The 24,840-nt window shown below is 51.5% G+C and overlaps 14 protein-coding genes across 14 annotated transcripts; 8 read left to right on the forward strand and 6 right to left on the reverse strand.

Moving 5' to 3' along the window:
* Positions 1–1,155: 1,155 nt before the first annotated feature.
* BD324DRAFT_428533 (hypothetical protein) lies at positions 1,156–2,179 on the forward strand. The gene has a single exon (XM_022012761.1). The coding sequence runs from the start codon at positions 1,272–1,274 to the stop codon at positions 2,094–2,096; it is 825 nt and encodes a 274-aa protein (XP_021871183.1). The 5' UTR covers positions 1,156–1,271; the 3' UTR covers positions 2,097–2,179.
* BD324DRAFT_624944 (hypothetical protein) lies at positions 2,151–3,109 on the reverse strand. Its single transcript, XM_022015753.1, has 3 exons — positions 2,654–3,109; positions 2,543–2,604; positions 2,151–2,480 (listed from the first exon to the last, which is right to left on the reverse strand). The coding sequence occupies exons 1-3, from the start codon at positions 3,081–3,083 to the stop codon at positions 2,316–2,318; spliced, it is 657 nt and encodes a 218-aa protein (XP_021871184.1). The 5' UTR covers positions 3,084–3,109; the 3' UTR covers positions 2,151–2,315.
* Positions 3,110–3,399: 290 nt separating this feature from the next.
* On the forward strand, positions 3,400–4,366 carry BD324DRAFT_624946 (hypothetical protein). Its single transcript, XM_022015754.1, has 4 exons — positions 3,400–3,819; positions 3,885–3,932; positions 3,983–4,117; positions 4,183–4,366. Exons 1-4 carry the CDS (start codon positions 3,591–3,593, stop codon positions 4,275–4,277), a joined length of 507 nt encoding a protein of 168 aa, XP_021871185.1. The 5' UTR covers positions 3,400–3,590; the 3' UTR covers positions 4,278–4,366.
* Positions 4,049–6,635, reverse strand: BD324DRAFT_673974 (hypothetical protein; the record flags this gene model as incomplete). The annotated part of the gene is made up of 11 exons (XM_022018945.1): positions 4,049–4,520; positions 4,575–4,811; positions 4,871–5,249; positions 5,301–5,388; positions 5,438–5,557; positions 5,613–5,764; positions 5,811–5,889; positions 5,941–6,140; positions 6,191–6,290; positions 6,348–6,510; positions 6,566–6,635. 11 exons carry the CDS (start codon positions 6,633–6,635, stop codon positions 4,471–4,473), a joined length of 1,638 nt encoding a protein of 545 aa, XP_021871186.1. The 3' UTR covers positions 4,049–4,470.
* An 888-nt stretch (positions 6,636–7,523) lies between these two features.
* BD324DRAFT_642115 (DNA-binding protein) lies at positions 7,524–8,601 on the forward strand (the record flags this gene model as incomplete). Its single annotated transcript, XM_022017467.1, has 6 exons — positions 7,524–7,551; positions 7,678–7,969; positions 8,065–8,162; positions 8,204–8,277; positions 8,336–8,458; positions 8,533–8,601. 6 exons carry the CDS (start codon positions 7,524–7,526, stop codon positions 8,599–8,601), a joined length of 684 nt encoding a protein of 227 aa, XP_021871187.1.
* Positions 8,602–8,790: 189 nt separating this feature from the next.
* BD324DRAFT_642131 (HIT-like domain-containing protein) lies at positions 8,791–9,964 on the forward strand (the record flags this gene model as incomplete). The annotated part of the gene is made up of 6 exons (XM_022017468.1): positions 8,791–8,854; positions 8,908–9,059; positions 9,115–9,314; positions 9,364–9,659; positions 9,698–9,792; positions 9,881–9,964. 6 exons carry the CDS (start codon positions 8,791–8,793, stop codon positions 9,962–9,964), a joined length of 891 nt encoding a protein of 296 aa, XP_021871188.1.
* Positions 9,965–10,654: 690 nt separating this feature from the next.
* BD324DRAFT_428879 (hypothetical protein) lies at positions 10,655–11,353 on the reverse strand. Its single transcript, XM_022012762.1, has one exon. The coding sequence runs from the start codon at positions 11,275–11,277 to the stop codon at positions 10,741–10,743; it is 537 nt and encodes a 178-aa protein (XP_021871189.1). The 5' UTR covers positions 11,278–11,353; the 3' UTR covers positions 10,655–10,740.
* A 54-nt stretch (positions 11,354–11,407) lies between these two features.
* BD324DRAFT_428915 (hypothetical protein) lies at positions 11,408–12,854 on the forward strand. The gene is made up of 6 exons (XM_022012763.1): positions 11,408–11,541; positions 11,683–11,819; positions 11,870–12,081; positions 12,146–12,297; positions 12,357–12,504; positions 12,560–12,854. Exons 1-6 carry the CDS (start codon positions 11,457–11,459, stop codon positions 12,798–12,800), a joined length of 975 nt encoding a protein of 324 aa, XP_021871190.1. The 5' UTR covers positions 11,408–11,456; the 3' UTR covers positions 12,801–12,854.
* Positions 12,855–12,908: 54 nt separating this feature from the next.
* On the reverse strand, positions 12,909–14,747 carry BD324DRAFT_579869 (hypothetical protein; the record flags this gene model as incomplete). The annotated part of the gene is made up of 8 exons (XM_022013413.1): positions 12,909–13,378; positions 13,432–13,562; positions 13,622–13,705; positions 13,759–13,953; positions 14,006–14,124; positions 14,163–14,190; positions 14,251–14,369; positions 14,436–14,747. The coding sequence occupies 8 exons, from the start codon at positions 14,745–14,747 to the stop codon at positions 12,909–12,911; spliced, it is 1,458 nt and encodes a 485-aa protein (XP_021871191.1).
* Positions 14,748–14,870: 123 nt separating this feature from the next.
* BD324DRAFT_590365 (transcription factor Tfb2-domain-containing protein) lies at positions 14,871–17,070 on the forward strand. Its single transcript, XM_022013788.1, has 10 exons — positions 14,871–15,167; positions 15,227–15,343; positions 15,392–15,520; positions 15,570–15,669; positions 15,720–15,829; positions 15,883–16,081; positions 16,136–16,370; positions 16,419–16,597; positions 16,648–16,729; positions 16,770–17,070. Exons 1-10 carry the CDS (start codon positions 15,016–15,018, stop codon positions 16,946–16,948), a joined length of 1,482 nt encoding a protein of 493 aa, XP_021871192.1. The 5' UTR covers positions 14,871–15,015; the 3' UTR covers positions 16,949–17,070.
* Positions 17,071–17,384: 314 nt separating this feature from the next.
* On the forward strand, positions 17,385–18,962 carry BD324DRAFT_650763 (hypothetical protein; the record flags this gene model as incomplete). Its single annotated transcript, XM_022018200.1, has 7 exons — positions 17,385–17,413; positions 17,460–17,597; positions 17,685–17,877; positions 18,268–18,342; positions 18,392–18,486; positions 18,553–18,702; positions 18,758–18,962. The coding sequence occupies 7 exons, from the start codon at positions 17,385–17,387 to the stop codon at positions 18,960–18,962; spliced, it is 885 nt and encodes a 294-aa protein (XP_021871193.1).
* Positions 18,817–20,409, reverse strand: BD324DRAFT_429018 (SGF29 tudor-like domain-domain-containing protein). Its single transcript, XM_022012764.1, has 3 exons — positions 19,570–20,409; positions 19,193–19,502; positions 18,817–19,128 (listed from the first exon to the last, which is right to left on the reverse strand). The coding sequence occupies exons 1-3, from the start codon at positions 20,304–20,306 to the stop codon at positions 19,117–19,119; spliced, it is 1,059 nt and encodes a 352-aa protein (XP_021871194.1). The 5' UTR covers positions 20,307–20,409; the 3' UTR covers positions 18,817–19,116.
* A 227-nt stretch (positions 20,410–20,636) lies between these two features.
* BD324DRAFT_429065 (kinase-like domain-containing protein) lies at positions 20,637–21,858 on the forward strand. The gene is made up of 2 exons (XM_022012765.1): positions 20,637–21,070; positions 21,133–21,858. Exons 1-2 carry the CDS (start codon positions 20,897–20,899, stop codon positions 21,739–21,741), a joined length of 783 nt encoding a protein of 260 aa, XP_021871195.1. The 5' UTR covers positions 20,637–20,896; the 3' UTR covers positions 21,742–21,858.
* Positions 21,859–21,975: 117 nt separating this feature from the next.
* Positions 21,976–24,526, reverse strand: BD324DRAFT_681078 (general substrate transporter; the record flags this gene model as incomplete). The annotated part of the gene is made up of 10 exons (XM_022019106.1): positions 23,982–24,526; positions 23,592–23,887; positions 23,468–23,490; positions 23,383–23,413; positions 23,215–23,328; positions 23,119–23,150; positions 22,823–23,062; positions 22,707–22,758; positions 22,253–22,643; positions 21,976–22,190 (listed from the first exon to the last, which is right to left on the reverse strand). Exons 1-10 carry the CDS (start codon positions 24,205–24,207, stop codon positions 21,976–21,978), a joined length of 1,620 nt encoding a protein of 539 aa, XP_021871196.1. The 5' UTR covers positions 24,208–24,526.
* Between the last annotated feature and the right edge of the window lie 314 nt (positions 24,527–24,840).

The raw sequence follows: 24,840 nt of genomic DNA on the forward strand, positions 1-24,840 counted from the left end.
TATGTCATCCACCAGTCTGACGCTTTCCGTCTGTCTCCGAGACCGTACGAATCTACCCTGACGACAGACATTGTGGTCGAATAGCAGCAGCCAGGGAGCCAAGATACGAGAGCTAGAAGTGTCCTGGAGACCAACCTCGCTAGAGTGTTCTGAGGAGACGATCCAGTACCTCAGAATCCAATGAGCTGACCTCATGAGACATCTACTTTGTTCTCACTGTCTTCCAGGCCATTCAGAGCGTGCTGGCCATGCTCTACTAGTTCATCCATTTTTTCTTTCCATTACCAGTTTCAGCGTCCCCTCTGCGAGGAAAGCTTTCTTCCCATCTTCCCATGCCTCCTCTCTCAGAATATGGACCATGGAGCGAAGCTGGACCAAGAGGACTGCTGAGCAGTCCCGAACCTACCGTGCCCAGATCGTCGAGCGAAGTGGCTACAGCGACCACCACCACCACCAACACCAGCAGGAGGGTAGATGTGGAGTCGTCTTCTTCCTCTAGAACGATTTCGACAGCTTCGACTGTCGCGACCTCTCAGATCGCTTCGAAAGAACGAGCCGTTCTGGTCACTACGTCTCTTCCTCTCTCGAGAGCGACAACAACTGCTTCGCGAGTCGTCAACGTGAAGCCTGAAGAGCCCGATGTCTCGGATGACTCTGATAGTGACAGCGATGATGAAGATGGAGCAGATAGCGACGATGACAATGACGAGGACGTAACACAGGCTGAGGAAGTCAAGTCAGAGGTCTCTTCCACATCTAATACCATATCACGTACTGGAATAATCTCTGGCTCTGGCTCTGGCTCTGCCACCGGACGGCAAGCCATCCAATCATCCAAGAGATCCATCACTGTGGCTCAGTCCCGCACAGTATCGAGTCATGTCAGCGAAGCCACATTCATGGTCACGTCAGCCGATAAAGTTTACCCTGCGATATGGACCGTCACTGACACCGCCTATCCTCAAGTCTCCACTTTGATCGCGGTTGGGCCTGTCTTCAGCGCCAGTCTGGCTCAGAACAACAATGCAATAAATGATGAAAATATCTTTCATACGCACAACAAGCTCTTCCCCTTAGCCATCATAGCCGTGATCATCGCTTGTGAGTTGACTTTGTTCCCCGTCAGGAGCATCAGCTGAGCAATCTCGCTCAATACAGCGCTGTTCTTCCTTCTCACGGCTGGGTTCTTCATCATCCGCTTGTCGGGTTGGAACAGGAAGCGAAAGACTCGAAAATTGACACCCTCCTTCTTTTCTGGGGCAAGAGCAACAATGTGGGAGCCCAAGTTCAACATGCTATCGTCACACCCGGATAACATGGCTTCGACAACCTCATACCCCATAGCGCGCACGGTGAACCTTGAAGGGCAAGATTCTCAGGCGTCCACTGATAGTAGAAGATTGATTTGGCGCTCTCAAGGGCTCGCCACCAATGCCCCTGGAACGTACATCCCAGATGACAGTGGACCGAGATATGTCCCCGAGATCCAAGCGTATAGTGGTGCCTTCTTCCCTCTGCCATCCCAGGGTGGAGCTCAAGAGAATCCATTTATCAAGCCTGGCGAATATGCCTCTGCACTGAGGCCAGAGCCTTCTCTTGGTCGGACTCTGTTGGCAAGCAGTAACACTGGCAGCAGGAGTCAAGCTTCGACTGTTCCTTCTTCCAATGACAGCCCAGGGTCCCCAGTACCATCCTTCAACACTGGCCGAGTACTGGTTCAGATGGAGACGCCAGGTCGTCAAGCAGCCAGTGCACCTGAACACATTGGTATCCCGTCTCGAGTTGCCAGTATCCCTCCACCTTACATCACACCTGTGGTCGGAGATCATGACCTCCATGACGATTACAAGTTCGATAATCTTGAACGACAACCGAGCAATGGGTCGACTCTGCTTTCCAGGACTCGCTGGAATTCGGCAGCCAACGGTCCAAGATCAGCTTGTGTGGAGCCTTCGTCACCGGGCGGGTCGTCTACTTGGCAAAAGATGAGTCGAGAAGGAGCGAAGCCCGAAAGTGTCCGTCAGTTCAAGGCCTCGGAAGTATCCAAGAGCTCCAGACTGGCCAAGCAAAAGGTCTGGGCGAGCGATAGGATCTGAGAATCAGAGAGATCAGATGAAGACTGGTTCAAAGTTCTGTACATGATATGTTCAGTGCATACGAGTGTGATTTCCTGCCGCGCAACCTGTATATCTCAGCATGATCCCGCTCACACAGGTTAACGGAGTCTTCAGTGGGATAGCCCGAAAGAGCAAGCATACTCGGTACATGCAGCGCAGAATCGGAGAGACTCAAACAGTTCTCACTCATCATGCAGTCTAGCCAAAGTACACACCCTTCTTCTTTCGGTCTTCCAACTGTTCAACCCTTTTCTGTTCATACCATGCCAGGTCTTCGTCTCTCTTGTCGAGCTCTGCTTGTGCTGCGACAGGGTCATAGGTGCCGTTGAGTCTGTGCCAAATACCGAATACTTGACGACGGATCTATAGGCAGAGAGTCGAGTCAGCTCCAGTCTAAGATGAAACTCTTCTGGATATCGACGTACGGGCGAAAAGACATGCTCTCTACCGCCCTCGTACGAAAACAGGACACCATAAGTTGCAACGCCTGAAGATTCATGTTCAGCACTGCGTCCATGGGGGGAAGACGCCCCTACCAAAGATCGTGGCCCATCCAAACATGCCTATCCACTTGCTCCACTTCGTCATGCCCAGCATAGGTGGTGTGTTCTTGAAGTACGTCTCGGCTTCAGCAGCAGAGACTTTACGAGCGAGAGGCCCAGTAGGCGGAGGACCTCCAGCATGCCGGGGATAGAAATTTGCAGCTATACTCGAGTAGCTTGATGTGCCTGCTCCATTTGCGGAGCCATTGGGCTTCGGTCTAAGGGAAGGCATCTTGAGCCCAGACGATGATGAGGAGGATGATGACGGGGAGGAGGAGGAGGGCTTTGATGCAGAATCATTGGACCCAGGGGCGGAAGCTGGGTGAGGTGTCCCTGCGTCTTCCAAGGCCTTAGGAGGTGTAGATAGAGCTGGATGACCTCTAGGGTCTGATTGAGCCTCAGGAGGTGTTCTCTTGCCTGACATGACGGCAACGTTTGAGGAAGGAGTACAGTACCAAGATGATCTCGAGATTCGTGACGCAATGTTCAAGTGCCCAATCGAGTTAGGCGTGCTGTGGCAATAGGCGGACATTCCTTGTAGACTTGGCGTCTACAAGGATGACCTTCTTATGCATGCATACAGATGCTACGCCCGCTATGACTGAGGAGGAACCCCAGCCATCCGGCCATAGCTTCCCTGTGATTTGGTCGGAGTACATGCCCGTCTATGAGCGCCTGCACCCAAGACCTCTGAACCGGTCTGTGTGTCTATTCCTGGATCCCGAGCCGAAGGTCATGCATTTTATTGTGAACAATCGTGTTACGTGGCTCTATCGAGGGAGGTCCCTGCTCGGTCAATGTCTATGTATAGGACGGTGTCGATCCGTGCCCGAGATGCTGGCGAGAGTATATATAATAGACTCAAGCTTGCAAGTGTCTTCTTTTCTCCCTTCACCCACAACCCCTTTCGCGCATCTGTCTTCGATTCACCATGTCCTCTCTTCAAGCTCCACGTCGCATCCTCACCTCACACACCTCTTCGGGAGAGGTCGAGATCCAGGATGATGCCCTCCGAGGCTTTCCTGTCGGGGATGGCATGACCATGAGCCTCGCATATGTTCAGAAGGGGTTTCCTGCGGACCCGAAGATGGCCATCGAAGGTGTCGGATCTATGCCTGACGGACCTTTCCAGAGTGATGGCACCGTCGCGGCATTCCTAGGTACGAGCTTGTCTCCTTGCTAGCTATATCAGCCACTCGCGCCCTGCACTGACCTCCTACTTCAGACTTTGAAGCAGGCAAGAAGACTCCGATGCACTTCACCAAAACCCTAGGTAAGTCATCGGAGAACCAATCCAGGCCGTATTGACAAATGCTTCCGCAGACTACTTGCTCGTCATCAGCGGTGAACTCACTCTGACTTTGCACGACGGTACCGCCAAGACTGTAAAAGCTGGAGAGCTTGTCGTCCAAGCTGCAAATGTGCATCAGTGGTCGAATGAGACCTCGGAGACTGCCCGTAAGCACTTCGCATTCAGGGCGACAAAGTGTACTTGTTGAATTGACGGTCACTCGATTCTTCAGGAACATTCGCCGTTGTCATTCCGTCGAAAGCACGGGAGATTGAGGGTAAAAACCTCACCGACGCACTTGGGGCTCAGGAAGGATTCGCATCTTGATCATGTGTCGGGTTGACGGCTCCATTACATGCTAAAAGATGGCAATTGGCTCGAAGAGAAGGCCACGTAGGAAGCTGCTTGCATGAACAATTGCTGCAAGCCTGTTTGAATGTCCGAGTCACCAACGCCTATGTACAAGAGCAGCCAGGAACAATGCCGAGCCAGATTTCCTGGGTCACCTAAGGTAGATCCTTCACGGGTGCCACTGCATCGCCAACATTGCCTCGCGAAGGCCTTCATCCGCTGAAGTGAGTATGCTTCAGCTGGGATCCTTTTGCCTGCAGTCTCTCGACTCACAAAGACCTCGAAGTTCCTCGTTGGTGTCCACCCCCTCTTTCTGCGCCTGCTTGACCAGTGCCGCTGAGACAGCAGCAGACACCTGTCGGATTCTTTCCAATCGAGGGTACAGCAAGCCCGCAGCGATCTCCTCCTGTGTTCGGGATTCGCTCAATCCAATAGCAGCAGCAGTGATCATTCTGTCGGTAATGGTGGTGGCCCCACATGCAAGCGCACCAAATCCGATACCAGGGAACACTGACTCCTTGGTGAGCTACTCTTCCTGCCTTCGCCGTCAATCCAGGCCGGGGACCCACCGTAAAAATTGTTGCCTTGACCGGCGACTCGCGTCCTACCCTCATACTGTTGAGCAGGGTACGGGCTGCCGGAAGCGAAAAGGACCCGCCCGTCTGTCCATTCAAGTGCGTCTGAGAATGCCAGTTCGCACTTAGACGTGGGGTTCGACAAAGGGAAAATGATGGGTGCTTTGTTGAGTTGAGCCATCTTGCGGACCACAGGTTCTGGGAAAGCTCCAAAGACGGTCGAGAGGCCGACAAGAGCAGTAGGCTGGACGTAGTCGACCACTTCGGCTAAATTGGCATATTCTTTGCCTTCGGTGTCTTCTCGGATGAAGTACTTCTTGTGAGACGCAATCTTGCCAGAGATGACATCGTGTCGGGTGTGAGTGATGAGGCCCTGTCCGAATGGGGTGAGCTTCGGTAAAAAATTGGGATCGACAAAACACACCTTGGTATCGATCAGCCAGAATCTTTCTTTCGCTTCTTGTTCCGTCAATCCCTCCATCATGAAAAAGTTCATCATCTCCTTGGCGACACTGCGGGCTTGTCAGCACAACGCCATCTTCAAACAGCCTATCGACTCACCCCACGGCAGCACTTCCTCCACCGAGGAAGACGACCTTGTGGTCCTTCAACGGAAGGCCAGAGGCCTTGCTGGCCTGTCTGGCAGCCGCAAAGAAGCCTCCCAGGATGACAGAACCGGTGCTGTGTGGGGGGCGAATGAGCTCTCTGGAGGATGATGTAGCCCAACGGAGCTCACCCCTGGATGTCATCGTTGAACATTCTATACTGGTTTTGATACCTTTCGAGAAATGCGAATGCAGCTTCAGAGTAGAAGTCTTCGTGTTGGATGACGACCTTTGGGAATGCCTCCGAGGCAGCTTCCATGAAGGCGTCCATGAATTCCGTTGCCTGGTGAGCTCAGCCGTCATTCCTCTACAAGACCACGATCACTTACTTGCTCCAGTGTGGCTCGCGGACGACGAAGACCGATGTAAACAGGGTCATCTCTTATCTTCTGGTTGTCTGTGCCCATACTATAGAAGTCGCGATTAGCAATCCCATCATCTGATCGAGCTCCCACTCACTCGAGAACAATCGGGAGACAGCCATGGGGGTCGACTCCACCACCGGCGACATACAGGTTCAACTTGCCGACCGAGATTCCCATACCACCAATGCCGAGATCACCTAAACCGAGGATCCTGGATCCATCGGTAACAACGATGATGCGAGGAACATTGTCCAAAGTGTCGCGGTAGGCGGTAAGCAATTCGGGTAGTTTGTCCTGTTCGAGGGTCATTTGTGCGCGATCTGAATCGGGAGGGCTCGACCTACCTTGTCATCGATCGAAAGATACAGTCCTTCTGGTCCTTGGAAGACTTCAGAGTATTTTTGGCATGCTTCTCCGACTGTGGGTGTGTATACAATTGGCGCGCTGGAGCCTGTCAGTGGAAAAAACCGGAAGGGTATGTTTTCTTCGGGGTCAACCCACAGTCCGGTCAGGTCATCTCGAAGAGCAGCGAAAAATAGCCTTGGATCTTTCTGTCTGATCTTGGCGAGGTGCGAATGTCTGAGCAAGTCATTCGGCAAGCTGAGGAGATGACGTTGGAGTCGTATGAGGTTCTGCTCGTGCGATGTATGGGGCAAAAGGGAGCCTAGAGCGAAGATATGAGAACGAGGTCCAATGAGGAGAGACATTGTGCCACTTACCGGCTAGGTCCTTCTTGGCCCCAAGAGGAGGTGTGAGAGGAGGCGTAATGACTTGCTGAGTGACGGCCATACTGCTGAGTGTGGTGATTGAGGAGGAGGAGGGCACAAAGAGTTCCGATAGAGCTCAATAGCTAGTGTCGTGTGAGATTTGAGGGACGACGAGGTATGTGATAAGATAACGGTGAGTGGGCGAAGTGCAGCGGGATTGCTACTGCAATGGATATACTTTCAAGCGAGAGTACTCAGTGAGACGGGAAGAAGCTGAATGAGCAGGAAGAAGTCATACAGGTCCACGGCTTTGTAGCTGCTTGTATATAACAGTTTCCAAGCACCGAGGACCCCCCCTCTCTCCTCCTCCGTTCTCATCCGACATTCGAAAATATCTGAACGCCAAGGTCACAGTACGCGCCACAAAAAGTTGCAACCGGGGGGCTCTTGGGGGGGAAAGCATCGCTTATATTCGGGGAGCAAGTGACGTCGGGGCAACACAACCCGGAACCCAGCTGATGATCCACTTCGGCGAACACAGTGTCGCCTCTCCAGCACCATCCATAGAACAAATTCTGCCACAGTCGCGACCTACAGCTGTCACTTCTCCCCCCTCCTACCCCCCATATATGATTCTGTGACGCTGGCATCCGGTGAGACCTTCAGATGCCAGGCCGCCCCCCCTTTGTCGCTCGCTCTCAAGGTCGCCAACAGCATTGCAACTGTAAGATTTTCGAAACTCGGACCAACTCGGCGTTGCAAGCGAGGGGGATCTTATGATCACTGGACATTTTATTTTCGAATTTTGAAACACTTCTCGGCTCCCTCGGCCCGGAGTGTCAAACAGGTCCACCGTGGGAAAACTCAGATGACTAGCGCCATCGTGGGAAAGTCGATTTCCCGGCGCCGTGAACTGCTGATTCGCTCTATCCTGCATTCAGCTCGAAGGTTACAGGATGGGAACTGGGTGATGTCCACGCCTGGTCTGAGCTTCAAGCGTGAGGGAGAAAGAATTGTCAGCTTCTGCTGCGACTGACAGGAGCCTACAGAGACTGCGGAAGTCTTGACATCACTCAGTGCGTCGAAGATCGGCAGCGTCCGATGATCTGATATCCCTAGCGCAGTCGAGATTGCCCTGCATACGATCCTCTGTATCCGTCAAGTCTATCCTCCGAACACATTCACTAGAAGACGAGCCCATGGCGTGCCAGTGTATCAATCGCGTCATCCTCAAGTATGCTCGTACATCTCCGAAGTCGTTGCCGCCATCGGCAAGGAAATGGAAGTGGGTAGAGTGAGACGCGTGACGGTTGTCGTGAAGCAAGTCTCGACAGGACTGCCGATGGAGAGATTCATCATCGATTTGGGATATTTAGGACTGGATAAGATCAAAGAGAGGCACCAGAGGGAAGCTCCGTAAGTGTTCACATCAATACCGACGATCTGGCCCTTGCTGGGAACACAGAAACGTTTCAAGCGGAGCAGGGTCTGGATCTGACCTCTTGACGCAGGCTCCTTGGTGCACCATTAGCTGAAGATCTGAGTCTTATGCTTCGTGGCTTTCTCATTCGGCTCGTAGCGCTAGATAGCCAACTGGAGGATAATCGAGGTAAATCCTCGGTCTCAACGATGTGTCTCACTGGTCCGCAGGCGAAACCACTTTCGGTATCATACTGGAGACAGATGACGATCTCGAGCCATCAGGTAACAAGACTGCAGATGGCGTGAGTTGCGTTCTGCTCGTCCCTTGAGATTTGTACCTGACGCACGATCCCTTTGCAGTCTGCGGCGCCATGGGTCCCGGCTCTGGCGAGTGATACATTGCAGCCTGCTTCACGCTCAGTGGCACCAGTACATCATGAGCCTCTGCTCAATGTCAAGGCGGTCGAGACCGGAGTGATTGACGTGAGTCGTCGCCTGAAACTTGATTTCCACGCCCGCCCAGTTGTGCTGAGTGACGCCATGCCATGCCCGTGCAGATTCGATTGATGGTCCAGGAATGCATCGCTAAGACTGGTTTGGATGAGCTGAGAGTAGATCAGGGTTGAAAGAGTAGCCATTGTAGGCATCTATATGCAGTTTAGCATGTAATCTACCGGGGTCGGTCATAGGCATGTCCGGGAACCGGAAGTTTGAAAGATCCGGCGTGTCCTTCTTTCCTGACGGTGGTCCGCTGTTCATACTCAAATCCCACAATCCTCAGTGCGAGCTGAACCTTGAGGTCGGACATCATCACCATGGATCATCCGGTAGATCTTGAAACGCTCAAGACATTCGAGTTTGATCGCATCCTCTCCGAAAGTGAGTCGTCAAGCAGTGCTTGTCATTTACCATGGCTGAATATACTTGCACAGGTACCACCACAGGGTCGATATATCTCTTAGGCAAGCTTCATAACGAGTCCGCAATCATTCATCTTCAGCGGACGATCTTGTCTGCTGATGGTGCATCAGAGCTGGTGAAGCACGGCTTGGAGGAGATCAAAGTGTTCCTCGACAATCGGCCGGTAAGTTATGCCTTGCCCCAAAGAGACGCACACCCCAGCTCAAAGAGCCGATCAGTACTTTTCCGCACACGCTCTGCTCGCTCGATCGACTTCAAGCCTGCCTGATCTGCAAATCAAGCTCATCTGGCCCGCGACGGAGATTCATATCGCAAAGTATACGCTCCAAGAGAGAGTCATGGTCTCTGAAACGGCCGAAAAGTATGCGAAAGTCGTCGTCCCGTATATCGAATCCTTTCCCCCCGACCGCATACAGTGGTGAGTCGGATCAATGCTTATACGATGCAAGACTTACTTTGAGAGTCAGGGTATACAATATACTCGAAGGGAAGAAGGAAGCCGATCGAGTCCTGTACCGGGACGACGACCCCTCCCGAGGCTTCCTGATCTTACCTGACCTGAAATGGGATCAAACGTCTATGACTGCTTTGTACCTCGTTGTCTTGGTGCAGGATAGGACCATCCGATCTCTGAGAGATCTGACGAGGGACCATGTACCGCTGCTACGACGCATACGACAACAGGCATTCATCACTGCGAAGGAGGTGTTCAATGTCGAACCCAACAAGCTGCGGCTGTTCATCCATTATCAGCCCAGCTATTGTGAGTCTTGATTCTCTTAGAGCTAAGTTAACGTACAGACCACTTTCACGTTCATGTTGTACATATCGATCATGAAAATCTCTCTGGTATGATGGTCGGCCAAGCGAGACTTCTCGAAGACATCATCAGTCTGGTGAGCTAATACGTACCGAATTGAGAAGGCTCCATCTAAAGCGATCGTTTTCACCTAGCTCGAGCTATCTCAGCCTCCGCCCGAACAGTCAATACTGCAACAGATGACCCTGACGTACGCTCTTGGCGTCGAGCATGGACTGTATGCGAGCTTCTTAGCGGCCAGCAATTGACGAGTCGAGCCATCATGGGGTTACCATGGCCTGGCGCTATCGGTCGCGAGGTCAATCAGGCGACCACTTGTCACAAGGCGGTTCATGTAACACAAAACCAAGCAGCGCGTCCTGGATTGTCGCTCTTAATTATGATCCTCTCTCATTGGGTGCCTACGACTCGCCTCATGTTGAGACGTTTCGTGATCCCCTGCATCATCAGGGAGGGCAGTAATGATCGTGATGGTGTTGTGAACGGACCGCCGATGCTCCTTTCTTTGTATATTTGACATTTGGGTGATGTATGGAACATTCATGAGTGGATAGGCCACTTGCCTTGTCTAGAAGATGCAATTCCTGTCACAGAACAGTGTGCGGAGGATGTCGCTCCTGTCTGTCGTCTTTATCACATCACGAGCACAGCAAGTAGCCCGGGTTCGATCATACATGCATCAAATATCGCAGCAAGTATATTCGAATCGGTTTGCTGGAGACTCCGGCGACCCTGAATGTGCTAGATTGACACCTTTGTCACTCAGATGTCGCCATCCCCAGTATTCCTTTGTGGTATGGGTAGGACCGAGGTGTCTCCATGCTCTGTCGGTGGCTCCTAGATGTCTCTGAGGCGGCTCCGGACCGTCATCGGCTCGGGATAAGGTCAAAGGCCAAATGATATTACTGCTTCCAACTCGGCACCATTGAATGAACTTCCCTGGAAAGCCGGAAGGGGGACGGCAAGTTTAAACCAAGAGTGTCGGCTGAGATCCTCCAACTGCGTGCAGCTTGCTTGAGTATCACTACTCTCTCGTCTCGATGCGATGGGCGTAAAAGTCGCCAACTTTTCGTGTGGCCCAGCCGAGTAACTCTCTTCCAGACTTTGGTTTCGACAACGAGGGAGCAGGTTGAGATGCAACCTCGGACGAGTCTGTCGGCTTAGGCGGTTCTGATCCATCGATGACGACTTCTCCTACTCCTTCCGCTAGGAGCTCGCCGACGTCTCCTTCCAGCTCTACACTCTTGACCAACTCCATGAGACCAATCAACTCGCCTAGACCATCAAGTAATTTCGCTTCCTCCTCTGAGCCCTCAGGAGGAGCATTCAATGCTGAGAGCTTATGCAGTCTAAGCAGTTGGTCTCTGGAAAGCTTCACAGGTATTATGTCTGTGAGAAGGTCTACTTGAGGGACAGGTGGGGAGGTTGAATCAGAATTAAAGCACAGTGAGGAGGTCGAAAATGTCGAGCGAGAATGTAGGTTCGATCGGAATGCGAGAGGTGTGTATCGACTGCAAGATATGATACGAGGTGCCGCGACTCTTCTGGCCAGGAAGAGCATTATTGAGCGAGCTCACTGGTGCAGCTCTCGAGAATCAAAGCAGAGCCAAGGCGGGGAGATGAGAGACCGATTGAAGCAGACCACCGACCTTTTCGGACATTTTCTGGTGCTTTTGAATTTCCAGTCGGACCATATCGATAAAATGCGTTAGCTCATACTCTGCAAGCAGCTCGACTAAGATGTCCGAAGTAGGGGAGCCAGGATCCTCCTATACCGTCTTGAGGATCAAGAGGAAGGCCACAGAGCCGCCGTTATCTTCTCTTGGTGAGCATCTGGGCTACACTGCCAATATCTTCCTCCTCGCGAGTCGTCCTCACCATCCCTCGCCCGGGGATCCATTTGTACCTCCGCGGGTTCTCCTCTCACCTCCGCCCTGTTGCCGAGGTACTCGCTGACGATCTGCAGTCATCCAGAGTGCTATCATCGATCCTCGCCGTAAGAGACGGAAGGATGAGCTGGTGAAGTCCAGAGGAATCTTTCGTTTGGCAGATACCGTCCCGGATACCTGGCAAGGTCAAGGCAGCGAGGGTGATGTTCTGAGGGTGGGTCGTGGCATTTTATCCTTCAATCTACAGGCTGACAAGTTACTCAGAGACGGATCAAAGGCTTGTTGGAGTCTCGTCAAACGAATACCTCTCCTCAATCCCCACATCCACCTCAGCCATTGACTCCGCAGACACGTCCTGTTGGCGAGCCGTCGAAACCTCGACAGGTCCCAAATGTTCCTCGGACGCAGTACAGAATAGTGCCTCGGGCTGCACAGCAAGAAGCCGGTATGCCTCCTCGTGTCCTTTCGAATGCAGAGTGAGTCTAAGAGCTTGGGCTTAAGCAAAGAGCGGTTAGATTGATTCTTATCCTTTGACTCCAGGTTGAATGCAGCCGCGCTCAAACTCGTTGATGCGGAAGCTGTAGCATCCTCGTCTCAAAGCAACAAAGCGGCAAGCGAGCCGAATACATCGAATCCTGACGAAGAGGAGGAGATGGCTGCGTTCTTACCAATGTTACAGGAATACCTGAAACGCGAGTCCAGGTTTCATTTGACGTGTTTGAACAAAATGACTGATGATCGCTTTCTCTAGTGGAGGGCAAATCTGCTCTCGACAATCCTCCATCCGAACCAGAGGCGGAACAATACGTATATGATCTCTATTATCGAGATATCCGCTCCAGTCAATCTTCGACTCCGCTAAACCTTGGTCAAGGGGACGGAGTGCATATCGGAGCTCTGTAAGTTTAGCGGTAACGTTCGATCCTTGATTCACTTGCTCATGATCGTACCAAGGCTAGGATATCAAGACGACGATGGTGACTCTGATGTTTCTGATTCGGAACCAGAGGATGAAGCGGATGAGGATTCAAACGACGAGGATTACTATCGCAATGATTATCCTGAAGATGAAGATGGGGATGAGGACATGCACGGGTACAAGGATGCTTTCGGCGAGGATGAAGATGAGGAGAGTGCGAGTGATCCCGAAAGCGAGGGTGGACGAGGTCATGGCGGACTGTGGTCATATCGATGATGATCGTTCTCAGCGACCTACGACCGGTGAACTATAATCATATGTAGCAATTAGGAAATCGACAGAGTCGTGATGCTTTGTGCAATGGCAGAACGCCGACCCCACAACTTATGGCCGCTGATAAGCTAATATTCTTCTGACTTCCGCGCTCTTCCTCTGCACGAACTGCACCACCTCGTCTCCCCAAACTTCATCCAGAGTCTTTCCGCCCTTCAAATGCTCCGTCTCGTGCCTCTCCGCATCCTTCATACTCAGCATGACGAGGTTATCCTCTGTAAGCTCTCTGTCCTTGTTCCACCTGACTGCTTGCGGTTTCGGCAGGACGACATTCGGTGGAATAGATGATCGCCCGTGATATATGTCGTCAAAGACAAAACCAATGTCATCCTGGGTGACTGGCAGCTTCGTCTGTAATGCCTCGCCCCGTAATCTCGTTTCGCGTTCTGAGAGATTGCGCTCGATAGAAGCGTATAGACGTCGACGATTCTTGATTTCAAGATAATCCGTCAGAGGTTTGTCAGCGAGGGAAAGAAGGACAAAGGTGGCAATGTTGAGACCAAAGATAGCGGGCAGCGGTCCTGTGTCACGACATCAGCATCGGGTCAATGGGGGGTCAGAGGGGCGAACTCACCAAGCACAGGCATGATACGGACGCGGAAATCGTCAAATGCCTGCAACTCCTTCACTGCGCCCTTCTTGAATTCTTCCTCAGGCAAGGGCAGCAGCTTGACGTCGCCGGGAACTTCGGTGGAGTACACCACGCTGTATGTGAATTCAGCACACACTCTCACTTCTTCCTTCCGAGAGGCCATCGGACGTACGGTATGCCATTTGATATCCCGTTCTTCCTCAGTCGTGTACGGACAGATCTCGCAAGGGGATCTTCATATGTGGAAGAGATATCGCTAAGAGAGCCATGGTCAGAGGGTGGCTCGAGGGCTCGTAACGGCAGACTTACGCGATTTGTATTCTTGTGGGATCCCTCTTCGCCCCAGAACCCATGCTAGAGAAGACTTTGATTCCATTCTTATGACAATGAGTCAAAAGATCGACTTTTGTATCGATGTTGTCGATCGCATCCACGACCCAGTCCGCACCTTCTAACAAGTGCTCAGAATCACCTTTGCGCCAGAGTCCGACGTGAGTGTCGATCCTACCACCACACATCAGGACTAAACGACGTCTGGATAGGGAAAGCCACTTACTCCGCCCAAGGTGCAACTTTTCTCAGGTATGTCTGTGTGGCAATCACCTTTGGTGAGCCAACGTCTTCGAGAGTCGCGCAAGCATGACGATTAAGGGACGACAGAGTAGTGAGGTCGAACTGATGATAAGCTGAATGTCGTACCCCTCGTGACATACGTCTATCAGTAAGAGCTTGCCGACACCGCTACCGATTCACCAGATGTCAGCCTCAGCGTCTGAAGACAGATATCGGTGTGCCGCCCACCTCCGCAATAACATCAAAGCAGCCCAACTTCCCACTCCGCCGCATCCCACAACCACCACATACGAATTCCGGACCTTCTCCATGGACTCTTCACCCAAGAAATTATAATTACGAGTGAGCTGAGCGTCCATCATCAGCCAAGCTTGTCCTGAGAACTCGCAAAAGGCGAGACGGCTTATCCTCACCTGCTCTCGAATGAGGCCTTCGTCAAATTCGCCTTTTGCCCACTGTCTGACCCGTCTTCCACCTCCTGGCGTCACTTCACCGTTCGCGTGCCATTCCGCTCTCTCTTCTGGGCTGACGAACCCACTTCCCTCCCTGCTCCTCTCCCATTCTTCGACGTCTTCCCCGACTTGTCTCTTGAGCTTTTCGGTCCGGTGCTCCCGTCTCAAGGTCTGAAATGAGAGTATAACGGTGCTCGTCGCCAAGACCGAAGCAAATGCCGTGAGCAGCAAACTCTGCCGTGTAGATAGATTAGATGGGAATGATATAGGCATGAGGAGGTCAAGATGATCCAGTAGATGGATTGAGGCCTGAGTCGAGAAGAAGAGATGAACACAAGGCTCTGTGGTATTTGAGCCGATTCATCGATGAATTTCATTTTTTTGCATCATCATCATCTCGGCTTCTTCTTGGTCGATTGATAACCCTTCTACTATCACTGAGACGATAGCCGTGATCAGTTTTACTCGAATGCTGCATAGTTTGAGCTAGGGCAAGTGGAATCTTCGGATGGTCGCTTGAACAACCTGAGCTCGGACAGCCATGGTCCAACCGTCATTCTCTCATCCCCGTAAACCTAACGCGGAGGAAGTCATCTCTCCGACAGCGCCGCTGGATGCTTTCCTAGACAACCAACATCAGTCCTTCTTTGAGGAGCTATACAAGTCGGAAGCAGTGTGTCTCTGTATCTTGAGGTGCGCCGGAATCTTTATGCTGTCCTCAAAATAGCCCCCCCAGCTGAACTCCGTCGCAGGTTTCTGCCTCCCATCTGTCGGCATGTGGTTCTCCATACCTTATGGTCATACAACCCCCTTCGGACGGTCGATCTCAAGGCTTTGTGCCAGATCGACGTATCTGCGCCTCTCAATCTGTGAGCTTCGATATAAGAGCTTCTCTGATCAAGCTCATTGAACGGCAGTGCTGAGGACATCGTTCGATCTGCTATTGACAGAAAGATCTTCCACCCAATACAACATAAGAAGGGCAAAATGGAATGGCCGATGAATGATACATTCAAGAAGGGTCTACGAAATGCTCTGACGGGCCTGTAAGCTTTTTCCAGCCCGTCATCAAGACCAAGCTCATTCAAATGATAGAGGAAAGTCTAACTCTTTCGGCGTACCTTACGTTGGGGAAGACGGAATCGATGCACCGGATCCCGAGGAGCTCATACAGTATGGCGAGGACACATGGGAGGTAAATAGAGGCATCGCGACAAGGGGTCTTTTTGGCTCATACTCGCATAGTCCATACTCAAGTACATGGTCTCGTCTGGTCTCAGCAGCTCGATAGCGACTGTGAAACCGAAACCTCAAGTCCTAAGATTATTACATGCCAGCGGCCTCATGGCTGACAAGTTCGTATTGCCTCCATTCGACCGTTGGTTATCAGCGCTAATGGTGTCCAAAGTAATGACATGTCTGGTCGTCGTCCAAATCTCGACAGGCTAACCATCACCTCGAAAGGGTTTCAGTTCTTGCTGGAAGATCGGCAAACACAGTTATGGCAAATTCTCATGTGCTATCTGGCTCTCAAAGAAGCAGACTCGGAAAGGTCAGCAGAGACGTTGTCTGTCTTTTTCTCGCTGGGATGTATGCAGTTGGGAGACGTGAGTCGAATGAAAGGATGAGAAGCGGCAATCGGTTGACTCATACGACCATAGAGCTATTCAGCATCTGGATCTTTCCCTCTTGCTCATTCCGCTCTGGACGATCTTGAATCTTACGGCTTCATATATCGCCGTCCAGTCGTGAACGGCGTACCGTCAGATCAGTTTTTCCCTACCCACCTTGCCACGTCGTTATGCTCTGGAAACACCATCACTTCGGCGTCACAAAGTGCAGATGAGAAGCGGTTCCTGGTATTAGAAACGAATTACAAGATCTACGCCTACACATGTGAGTTTGGCATTTGTAGTGAGTATAGCCATTGCTGACATCTGTTAGCCAACGAGCTGGAAATAGCTATTCTCAATCTATTCGTTGACATCCGCATACGATACCGTAACCTCGTTGTTGGCAAATTAGACCGGAAAAATGTCAAGTCAGCGATGGAAAAAGGTATCTCTGCGTATCAGATTATCAGCTACTTGGCGAGTCATGCCCATCCTCAGATGTACAACTCGGTAAGTCGGGGCCTTGTCCGATATGTCAAGGTGCTGATGCAGATTTCCAGCCCCCGCCTCTGCTCCACCCTACCATCGTTGATCAGCTGCACCTCTGGGACAAGGAGCGCAATCGATTGAAACACGAGGATGGTGAGTAGATCCTAGCCTCTGCTTTGACTGACCTTTCCAGCTGTCATGTTCGAGTTTCACTCAAAAGAGCTCTTTGACGATACGGAAGCCGAAGCAAGGCGATATGATGGAGTCTTGGTCTCTGTTCCCAACAGTAAATTGTTGTTCATCGATCCAAGTATAAAGGATGGCATCAGAGATTTCGTCATGGGTCAGCAGAAGCAGCTCCGAGGGGCCTAGTGGCGTTCATGGATGGGAGACAATGATTCTGCAGAGGACTGACACTGGCTACCATTGTACATGTTATGCCGACACACTGTTGTACTAGCTTTCGGTCACATCGATGCATGATTTCTCACGTGAGCTTGTACAATTGTGCCAAGAATGCGTGCATCCTTACAATATGAATGGGACATCAACGTGACTTTTTTCTTTCTTTTTTGTCCTTCGAGTGGCAGATTCGGGAAATCACTTCATCTCATCATCCTTATGCCTTCGTCGACTTCATCATTTCTTGTCAAACGCTTCCATCTCCCAACTCAGACCCACTACAAGGCTATCTCGAGAGCTCCTTCCTCTTTTGATACCACCTGGCTGGGCTGGCACAGGGTAAACATATTCGCTCGAGCCCTCAAACTGCACAGAAGACCCATTGGCGAAAGTTGGCTACGCGACAATGACCTTTCGTATTCACATCCACTTCCCGTGAGTCTATCGTTAGGGCTCGACTTGTCCTGATCGAGTTCTACAGCACTCTCCTGAGCACTAGCCTCAATCAATCTTTGCTCTCCGTGTGCATCTCACGCTGGGTCTTCGCCGGAGCATTCCTCGTACTTTTATCGCTCGCCACTCGAATCCGTAAATCCAAGTTGGAGAACAAGACCTGGAAGTGAGTGATAAGAGTGTTCTGGTTAAGAGATCACGATCCATCTTCTCACTGAATGAATGGAATGATCGCTCATTCGACCATGTCCAGAGAAACCGAAGCACACCTTTGGCTCACTGCGATCATCTCAATCTACTGGCTCCTTACCGTCTCCTGTCTCGTCGGTTGGTTCTTTGGTATCCTCTGGTCAATCTCCAAATCAAACCTGCCCCCATTCATCGTTCTCAACTTGATCGGCTTAATGGTCGAAGTGATTCTCTCAGGGGCTATTGTCATCTCCATTGTGGGCTTCAGAGACTTTGCGAAAAGTGCCCAGGCACACGTGGAGCAGAGAGTCAAGGCGAGGATGGAGAAGGCATTGCTGGGCTGATACTGTACATACAGTATATACACATCTCGGGTTCATATGCTCTGTCTATTATTACAAGCCTGCTTCGCGTCGTTGTACCTGCATGGATCTCGTACCATTTATTATCAGTCCAGTCCAGTTCTTGTCCTGCTCCGGTATTACGTATCACATCGTTTGTGCTGCTCAGAAGGATGAATGGGAAGCGCGTGTGATTTTTGGGTTGAATGAATCGGTACACCAAGGAAAAAAATGGATATATAGGTTGACTGATCACTCAATGCTGTCTCTTCACTTCTTGCAACTCCACTTCCTACATTTCTGCAGAACGAAGACTGGATTCCCATCACTTCTCAGCCTTCAAACACCCCCACAAAGCATTTTCTGGGTCAATCCATTGACGTGAGCCTATCGGCACCGCAAAGTGGAGAATCGCTCATTGATCTCTCAGAAGCTCGACTCACATCGTTTGAATCACTCCCTGGAACCCTCTGCAATACCTTCTATAAAAATGGGACTCTCAACCGCCATGCGTCGACTCATGTTGTAGGTCGTGCTCGTTCTCGTTCTGCATGAAACTGATGATCCCATCTTTGCCCCCGCCTACTGTAGCGCCGCCACAGCAGCTGAGATCACCCTTGATCACCGGGTCGCGGTCGACCACCGGTGTTTACTACTTTTGGCCAGTGTCTACTTCCATGCCGTCACTTCCCACTTCAGAGTCCGTAAAGGAATCGCAAAAGAGAAGGGCAAAACAGTGGTGTGGGTGATTTCCCTCACTTCTCAACAACTGAGGGACTGCTAACTGTGATCCCAGTTGCCACCTTCACTCACTTCTACGATTCATCTTTGCAGCTCTCCGAGTCCTGTTCGTGGTCCTCTGGCTATCCTCCGCCATCCTCCTTGGTCCTATTGATACCCGATTCTTGGTCGAGATCAGCGTCATGTGGTTCTTGATGTTGAAGCTGTCTAAGGATGAACGAATGGACAAAGACAAGGCTGTAAATGGTCTGCCGACCTAGTTCCAAATTTGTCACATGAGGGCGCACCAAGTCGGTCGCAGTCGGATAGTCAGGGATTATTGCGTACATAATGATGCCTAGAGGATGTATACGATGTGTAGAGCATGACTAGCTTCGGCAAGTGGTTTTATGCGCTGGAAGACAACAAAAACGCTCAATTGGGGTACTGAAAAGATAAATATTTCGTTAGAAAGCGCCTTCCTCCGTCTGATGCCTGTGACGTGACTCACCAACACAACAAACTCAGACTGAACCTCGTGGACCTGCCCACCATCATCGACAAACGTCAAGAGATACCTCCCTTCCACAGCGCCTGGGTCAATCTTGCCTCTGTTTCCTCTGACTCCATGACCCATGCCAGTGCCTGGATATGGCGCAGCGATCACGGTAGCACGGTAGAATGAGGTGGTCTCTGGGTAGAGACCAAGTACCGTGGAACCTTTGGGGAAGTCTTCCAAATTGGAAGGATGAGAAGGGTTGTGAGTTGGCAGTGAGCCATCCGGTAGAGGGATAAGATTTCGAAGGCTTGTATCGAATGACCTGGATAAAGTTGACGGTCTTGAGTTGGGGGACTGGGAAGAAGGGACAGGGATCAAGGATCACTCACGAGCTCGAGTCATCAGCATCTTGTACGGTATAATGACCCTTGACTGGGTCTACGACGCCGACAACGACCGCCAATATCCATTCATCATCGCTCGCTCCATCCGCTTTCCCCTTTGGCGGGACTTTGAAAGCAACTTTTCGTCCAGGTTGGAGAGCCAATACGTCGGCATGATCTTTCCTCTGTCTCTGTCCCTGATCTCGGCTCGCAGGTGTCGCACCTCGAGCCATGGCAGATGGCGGATGAGGAGAAGCCATGGACGTGAGGGTAGATTCAGTCGCAGAGTTAGGGAGAGAGGCAGGCGCGGGTGAAGCTGTATTGGAGAGTCGTCGCTTGCGTTTCAGATTACCGCTAGATGCTGATGCTGACAGTGGAGGACCTAGGCCATTGGAGCCTGGCGTAGAAACGGATACCGTGGGAACAGGTATAGCAGTAGTAGTAGTCGCAGTAGCAGCAGCTGATGATGATGATGATGTAGCGGGTCCGTCAGCCTGCGCACCTTTCCGCAGAGCGATCAATTGGGAGAGTTTCTCCAGAGCTTGATCCAGATTCGCCTTCTCATCACTCGTCTGACGCAATTGTAGGGCCCTCTCTTCGTCCGTGAGTGGCTTACTCAGAGGTACAGTGGGTAATAATCGTATAGTGTCCACCAAGCCATGCCAAAGGGAGTTCATCACTGCTTGGAGTAGATGGAAGGGCAGCGACAGCCGAGAAGGAATCGACTGGATGTCAGCACCCATTCTTTTGGGCTCGCATACGGTCTGCACTTCCACTCACCCTGCTCATTGCTCGACATGACAGCAGCTGACGAAGTGCGAGAGTTGGAAGGACGTCCTCGCGACATGATCGCAAAAGACTAATTCTTGCCCTGCACCAGGGAAAAAAAGAAGAGATCGTAGCTATCCTCACGAGCACTTGAAAGTGGACGGGCTTTGAGCCCCCACCGTTCATGAATCAAGAGTCAGGGAGGTTGTGAAGATCAAAAGGGACCGAGACGAGATTTGGCAGACGTCGAGAACTAAATAATAAAATATGTAATGAAATGATGAAGACGAAACCGAGACGCGAATGCCAACACCGAGGATGCTAAAGGGGATCTTCCGAAGGATGTATTGCTGCCGTAGAGCTGACGGGCAGTCTCGGGCTGTTATGACTGGACCCACTGACTCGAGCCTCTTCCCATTCCATCCCCTTCTCATGGCCTAGTCAAACACGACAGGCCCTCCTCCTCTCACCAACTGCCACCTCGGATCCGGGTCCCGACACCCTTAAGAGATCTCGATCCTACTTTGTAGATCTGTTCTACTCGCCGCACACATCATCATCCAGCATGACTGACGATTTGAACGAGGAACTGATCTCAAAGACTGATCATTCACTCGTGGTTGTTCAGACTCAAGTTGATGGGCAGAAAATAGTGGTGAAGCGCTCCTTGCTCGTTACGGACACGACGAGAGAGAGATGGAAGTCAGAAGTCGAGACCCTCCGATTGGCATCTGGTCATGTGAGTCTTCGGCTAAGCTATAGAGGATGAGGATCAATTCTGACTACTGAACCCTGTTCCAGCCCAACGTGATTGCCCTCCTGGACTATGACTCGGACCTTCTATCCTTGTCCTTCAAATACGAACATGGCTCGAGTTTAGACCAACTCGTCGATAGCGATCAGCAATGCCAGCTGGACTCTTCCTCAGTGGGCAATCTAGAGCTGCAAACGGTCGATGCCCTCGCTTTCCTGCACGAGAGATCGATCATTCACGACGATATCAAACCTCAAAACATTCTCTGGTCCACACAGACACGTAAAGCCACTTTGATCGATTTTGGAGCTGCCATGCTACCTCCCTGGACGTTCACAGCTAGCGGAACTCCCAATTACGTCTCGCCGGAATTCTGGAATCGTCAAAAGGATCCAAAGAATGACGTTTGGGCTCTTGGGATCACACTGCTCTTCGGATACCGTCATGTCCCGCTACCAGACGGAGAGTGGATCTTGCCACATACCTTTGAACCCGGTCCTGCGAGGGATGGATTGCAAAGTTGGTTTAACCATGTAGCGGAAGTCAGATCGAGAGCGGCAGAAAACGGTCACGAGGTCGTGGCGTGGATGCTGGAGCCGGATATCGAGGCGAGACCGACCAGCAAGGAGATCCTTGCAAGGCTGAAGAAGGCATGATCCAGCATCTTGGGACACATTCAGACCACAGACATTCGCAGGCACAACTGAGGACGTGCGGATGTCACCCGACCTGCATGAGGGCAGTGACTAGTCAGACATCGATGAACACCAACCCCTAAGAATCTCCTCGGACCTCGACCACTCAGTGCAAGCCACTCATATGCATGCCCTACCAACGGGTGCTAGCCTCGTACATCCGCCTCCCCTTCCTCAACACACGAAGAAGGGAGACTACTGATCATCCTCGTCATCGACGGATGTCGTTTGGAATTTACGAGCGGGAACGCCTCGGTGGAAGAGGATGTCCAGTTCTCTGAAAGATCGCCCTTTGACTTCAGGCAAGAAGAGGAAAGTACAGATGAAGACAATGGATCCTGTTCCGAGCCAGATGAACGCAGATTTGGCCTTGAGGTTCCAAGCAGCGGGGTTGAGCGAGTATGAGCCGACTGAGTGGGGAAGGAAAGGGGTGAGCTTTGGAAACCCTTTCCGTCATGTTTTATAAACTTACTGAAACCCGTCGGTAAACCAAAGAGATAGTATGACGCTCGTGACAGGGCGACAGACTTGGCTCTCAGTCTCACTGAGGAGAGTTCCGCAATCAAGGCATAAGTTACTGGACCTGTGGTCAAACCATATTGGACGGCCATGATGATGATGAAAACCGCTTCGATCCACCTTGAGGCCGGCGTCTCAGGGACGCAAGCGACAATTCCAGTGATAAGGAGACAACAGAGAGTGAAGCCTAGACCCCAGAGATAGAGTGTTCGACGTCCAAAGTAAGCCATGAGGAAGGCACAGAGTGTGACGGTGCAGAGTTGAATACCTACCGTGCCGAGACCCATGGCGAAAGCTGAACTACTGGGGAAACCGGCTTGCTCCATAAAGTAGACAATGTTTCCCTAAGTCAGAGTCAGTGTCAGCGCCCAACCGTCCCTTGACGACCAGCGACAGATGTGACTCACTGCCAGGGTGTAGCCGGTGTAGTTCTGGAAGATGAAAATCATGCATCCGAGGCTGAAGGACGATGGCATCAGCACCAATTTCTGGATGGCTCGGTGACCGGCGTGGCGACACTCACAGAGTTCGCCTCAAATCTGATCCCTTGAAGCAATCGATGTAGCTCGCTCCTTCCGTTTGAGATCGTTCAATCTCGACTGTTCGAAGCATTTCTGCCACTCGATCACTCGGTGAGATGCCTTCTGCGACTCCCAATCGAATGACAACTTTTTCGGCTTCGGCCAATTTGCCTCGTCGAACGAGCCACCATGGACTCTCAGGTGCCATCCAGATGAGGATACCGACAGGGATAGGCCAGCACCTGGTAAGAGAGGTTTAAGAAGTGCATCTGGTGATGAGAGAACGAAGGATACGCACCACTGTGCCAAGAATGGAATTCTGTAGGCCCACTACGGGATTCGTCAGTCAAGGAGACAGTGGTATGCAGCAGGTGCAAAGGCGGAGATTCCTCACCCTCGATTCCATGCTCTGGGTGCCATAAACGATTCCAGATTCGATAAAGTGTCCTATGAACCAACATGCTTGGATCCAGATCGTCAAGAGTCCTCGAAGAGCCAGAGGAGACACCTGCGAAAAAAGAGTCAGTATGCGGCACTGGGAGCTAGACAGATTTAGAATCACCTCAGACGCATAGGCGGGCCCAATACAGATACTGCGAGACCAAAGGGTCAGTATCATTCCTCCGACCATGGTCGTCCGCGCTCACAAGAATCCCCAAGGAATACCACACTGAGGACACCCCAAGCATCAGCACTGGACATCATTGCATGCAAAAGGGGGGGGGGGTGCCACATTTTGCCTCCCCCCCCGACTCTCTTATACTCACTCACCAGCAACTCGCCCAAGAAGAAGATGGGCAGGCTTGGGGCAAAGAAAGGTCCAAAGATTGCTCCCATCATGAGGACCAACCCGATGATACTCGTCTTTCTGTATCCTAGTCGATTGACAATCTGACCACAGAGGATGATACTGAAGAAGGATCCGATAGTGGCTGCGAATCCATTGGCAGTTTGCCATTTGGCTGGGATCTGGTATCCTGATTTCTCATCGACGTATTTTCCAAAATGCCTTCTGAACGCGGGCATAGCGTTCAGACCTCCAGTCAGGTCTGAATCAAACGCCTCACCTGTGAGATGGACAACATCAGCGAAAAGCTCTACAACTCCTCGCTTGGAAACAGCCTCTTCAAACACCTCTGGTGGGAGGGTGGGTGTACTCACCAATGACCAACATGGAGACTACAAGGGACCAAGCTACCGAGGTAGGATGTCGCTTGACAGCTTGCCAAACTGTCTCTTCATGATCGGCCCTTTCAGCTGTAATGGCATCCCGCAATTTGAGCTCGACACCATGATCGTCAACTCCGTATTGTCGGATCACACCGTGGATCTGACCAGACGGATCAATGGCTTGAATGTCTTTCTCGTTGTTGTCAATGTACGACATGGCGAGAGACTGTTGATGGGCCGATAGCAGAGAGCCGACAATGCAAGTGGACCAACAAACGGAATGAGTGAGCCCTCAGCTATAAGAGTTGGCTGATGGATGAATACCGAGAAGAGGATCTCATCAATTCCTCTCCTGCTCATATACCTCCTTTCTCGGGCAGACGCCTAATTCCCAAAATCAAGGTTGTTCCGATATCGGAATGCACGAGACATCTTGGGCACATTGCGCCTGCGCCTGCGCACCCTCCGCACCTCGCACCACCCACACGTTTGCACTGTGCGGAAACCTCTCGTGAACCTCAAATGGATTATTTTTAGACATTGTCCCCGGAATATTGGGAATACTTTCCAAAACTCCACCTTGAGCCTGGAGTTTAATTTCGAACGCACGGAGGGAGACCTCTGAATCCTCAAAGGCTCTGAACCCAAGACGGGCATTGTGCTGTACTCTTACACTCTCTCTCTGTGTGCGTGGGGACGCAGAGGGGTACCCATTCCGATGAAGGAGAAGAAGACGGCATCCAGCTTTCCTCCATGTGCCAAGCAGAGCAAGCAGCCAACTCCTTGAACGAACACCGAACCCATAAAGCATCGTTGATTGAACTTTTCGGCTTTCTCCGAAAGAACTCGG

The sequence above is a fragment of the Kockovaella imperatae genome (assembly GCF_002102565.1).
Source record: "Kockovaella imperatae strain NRRL Y-17943 chromosome Unknown BD324scaffold_6, whole genome shotgun sequence".
NCBI lineage: Eukaryota > Fungi > Basidiomycota > Tremellomycetes > Tremellales > Cuniculitremaceae > Kockovaella > Kockovaella imperatae.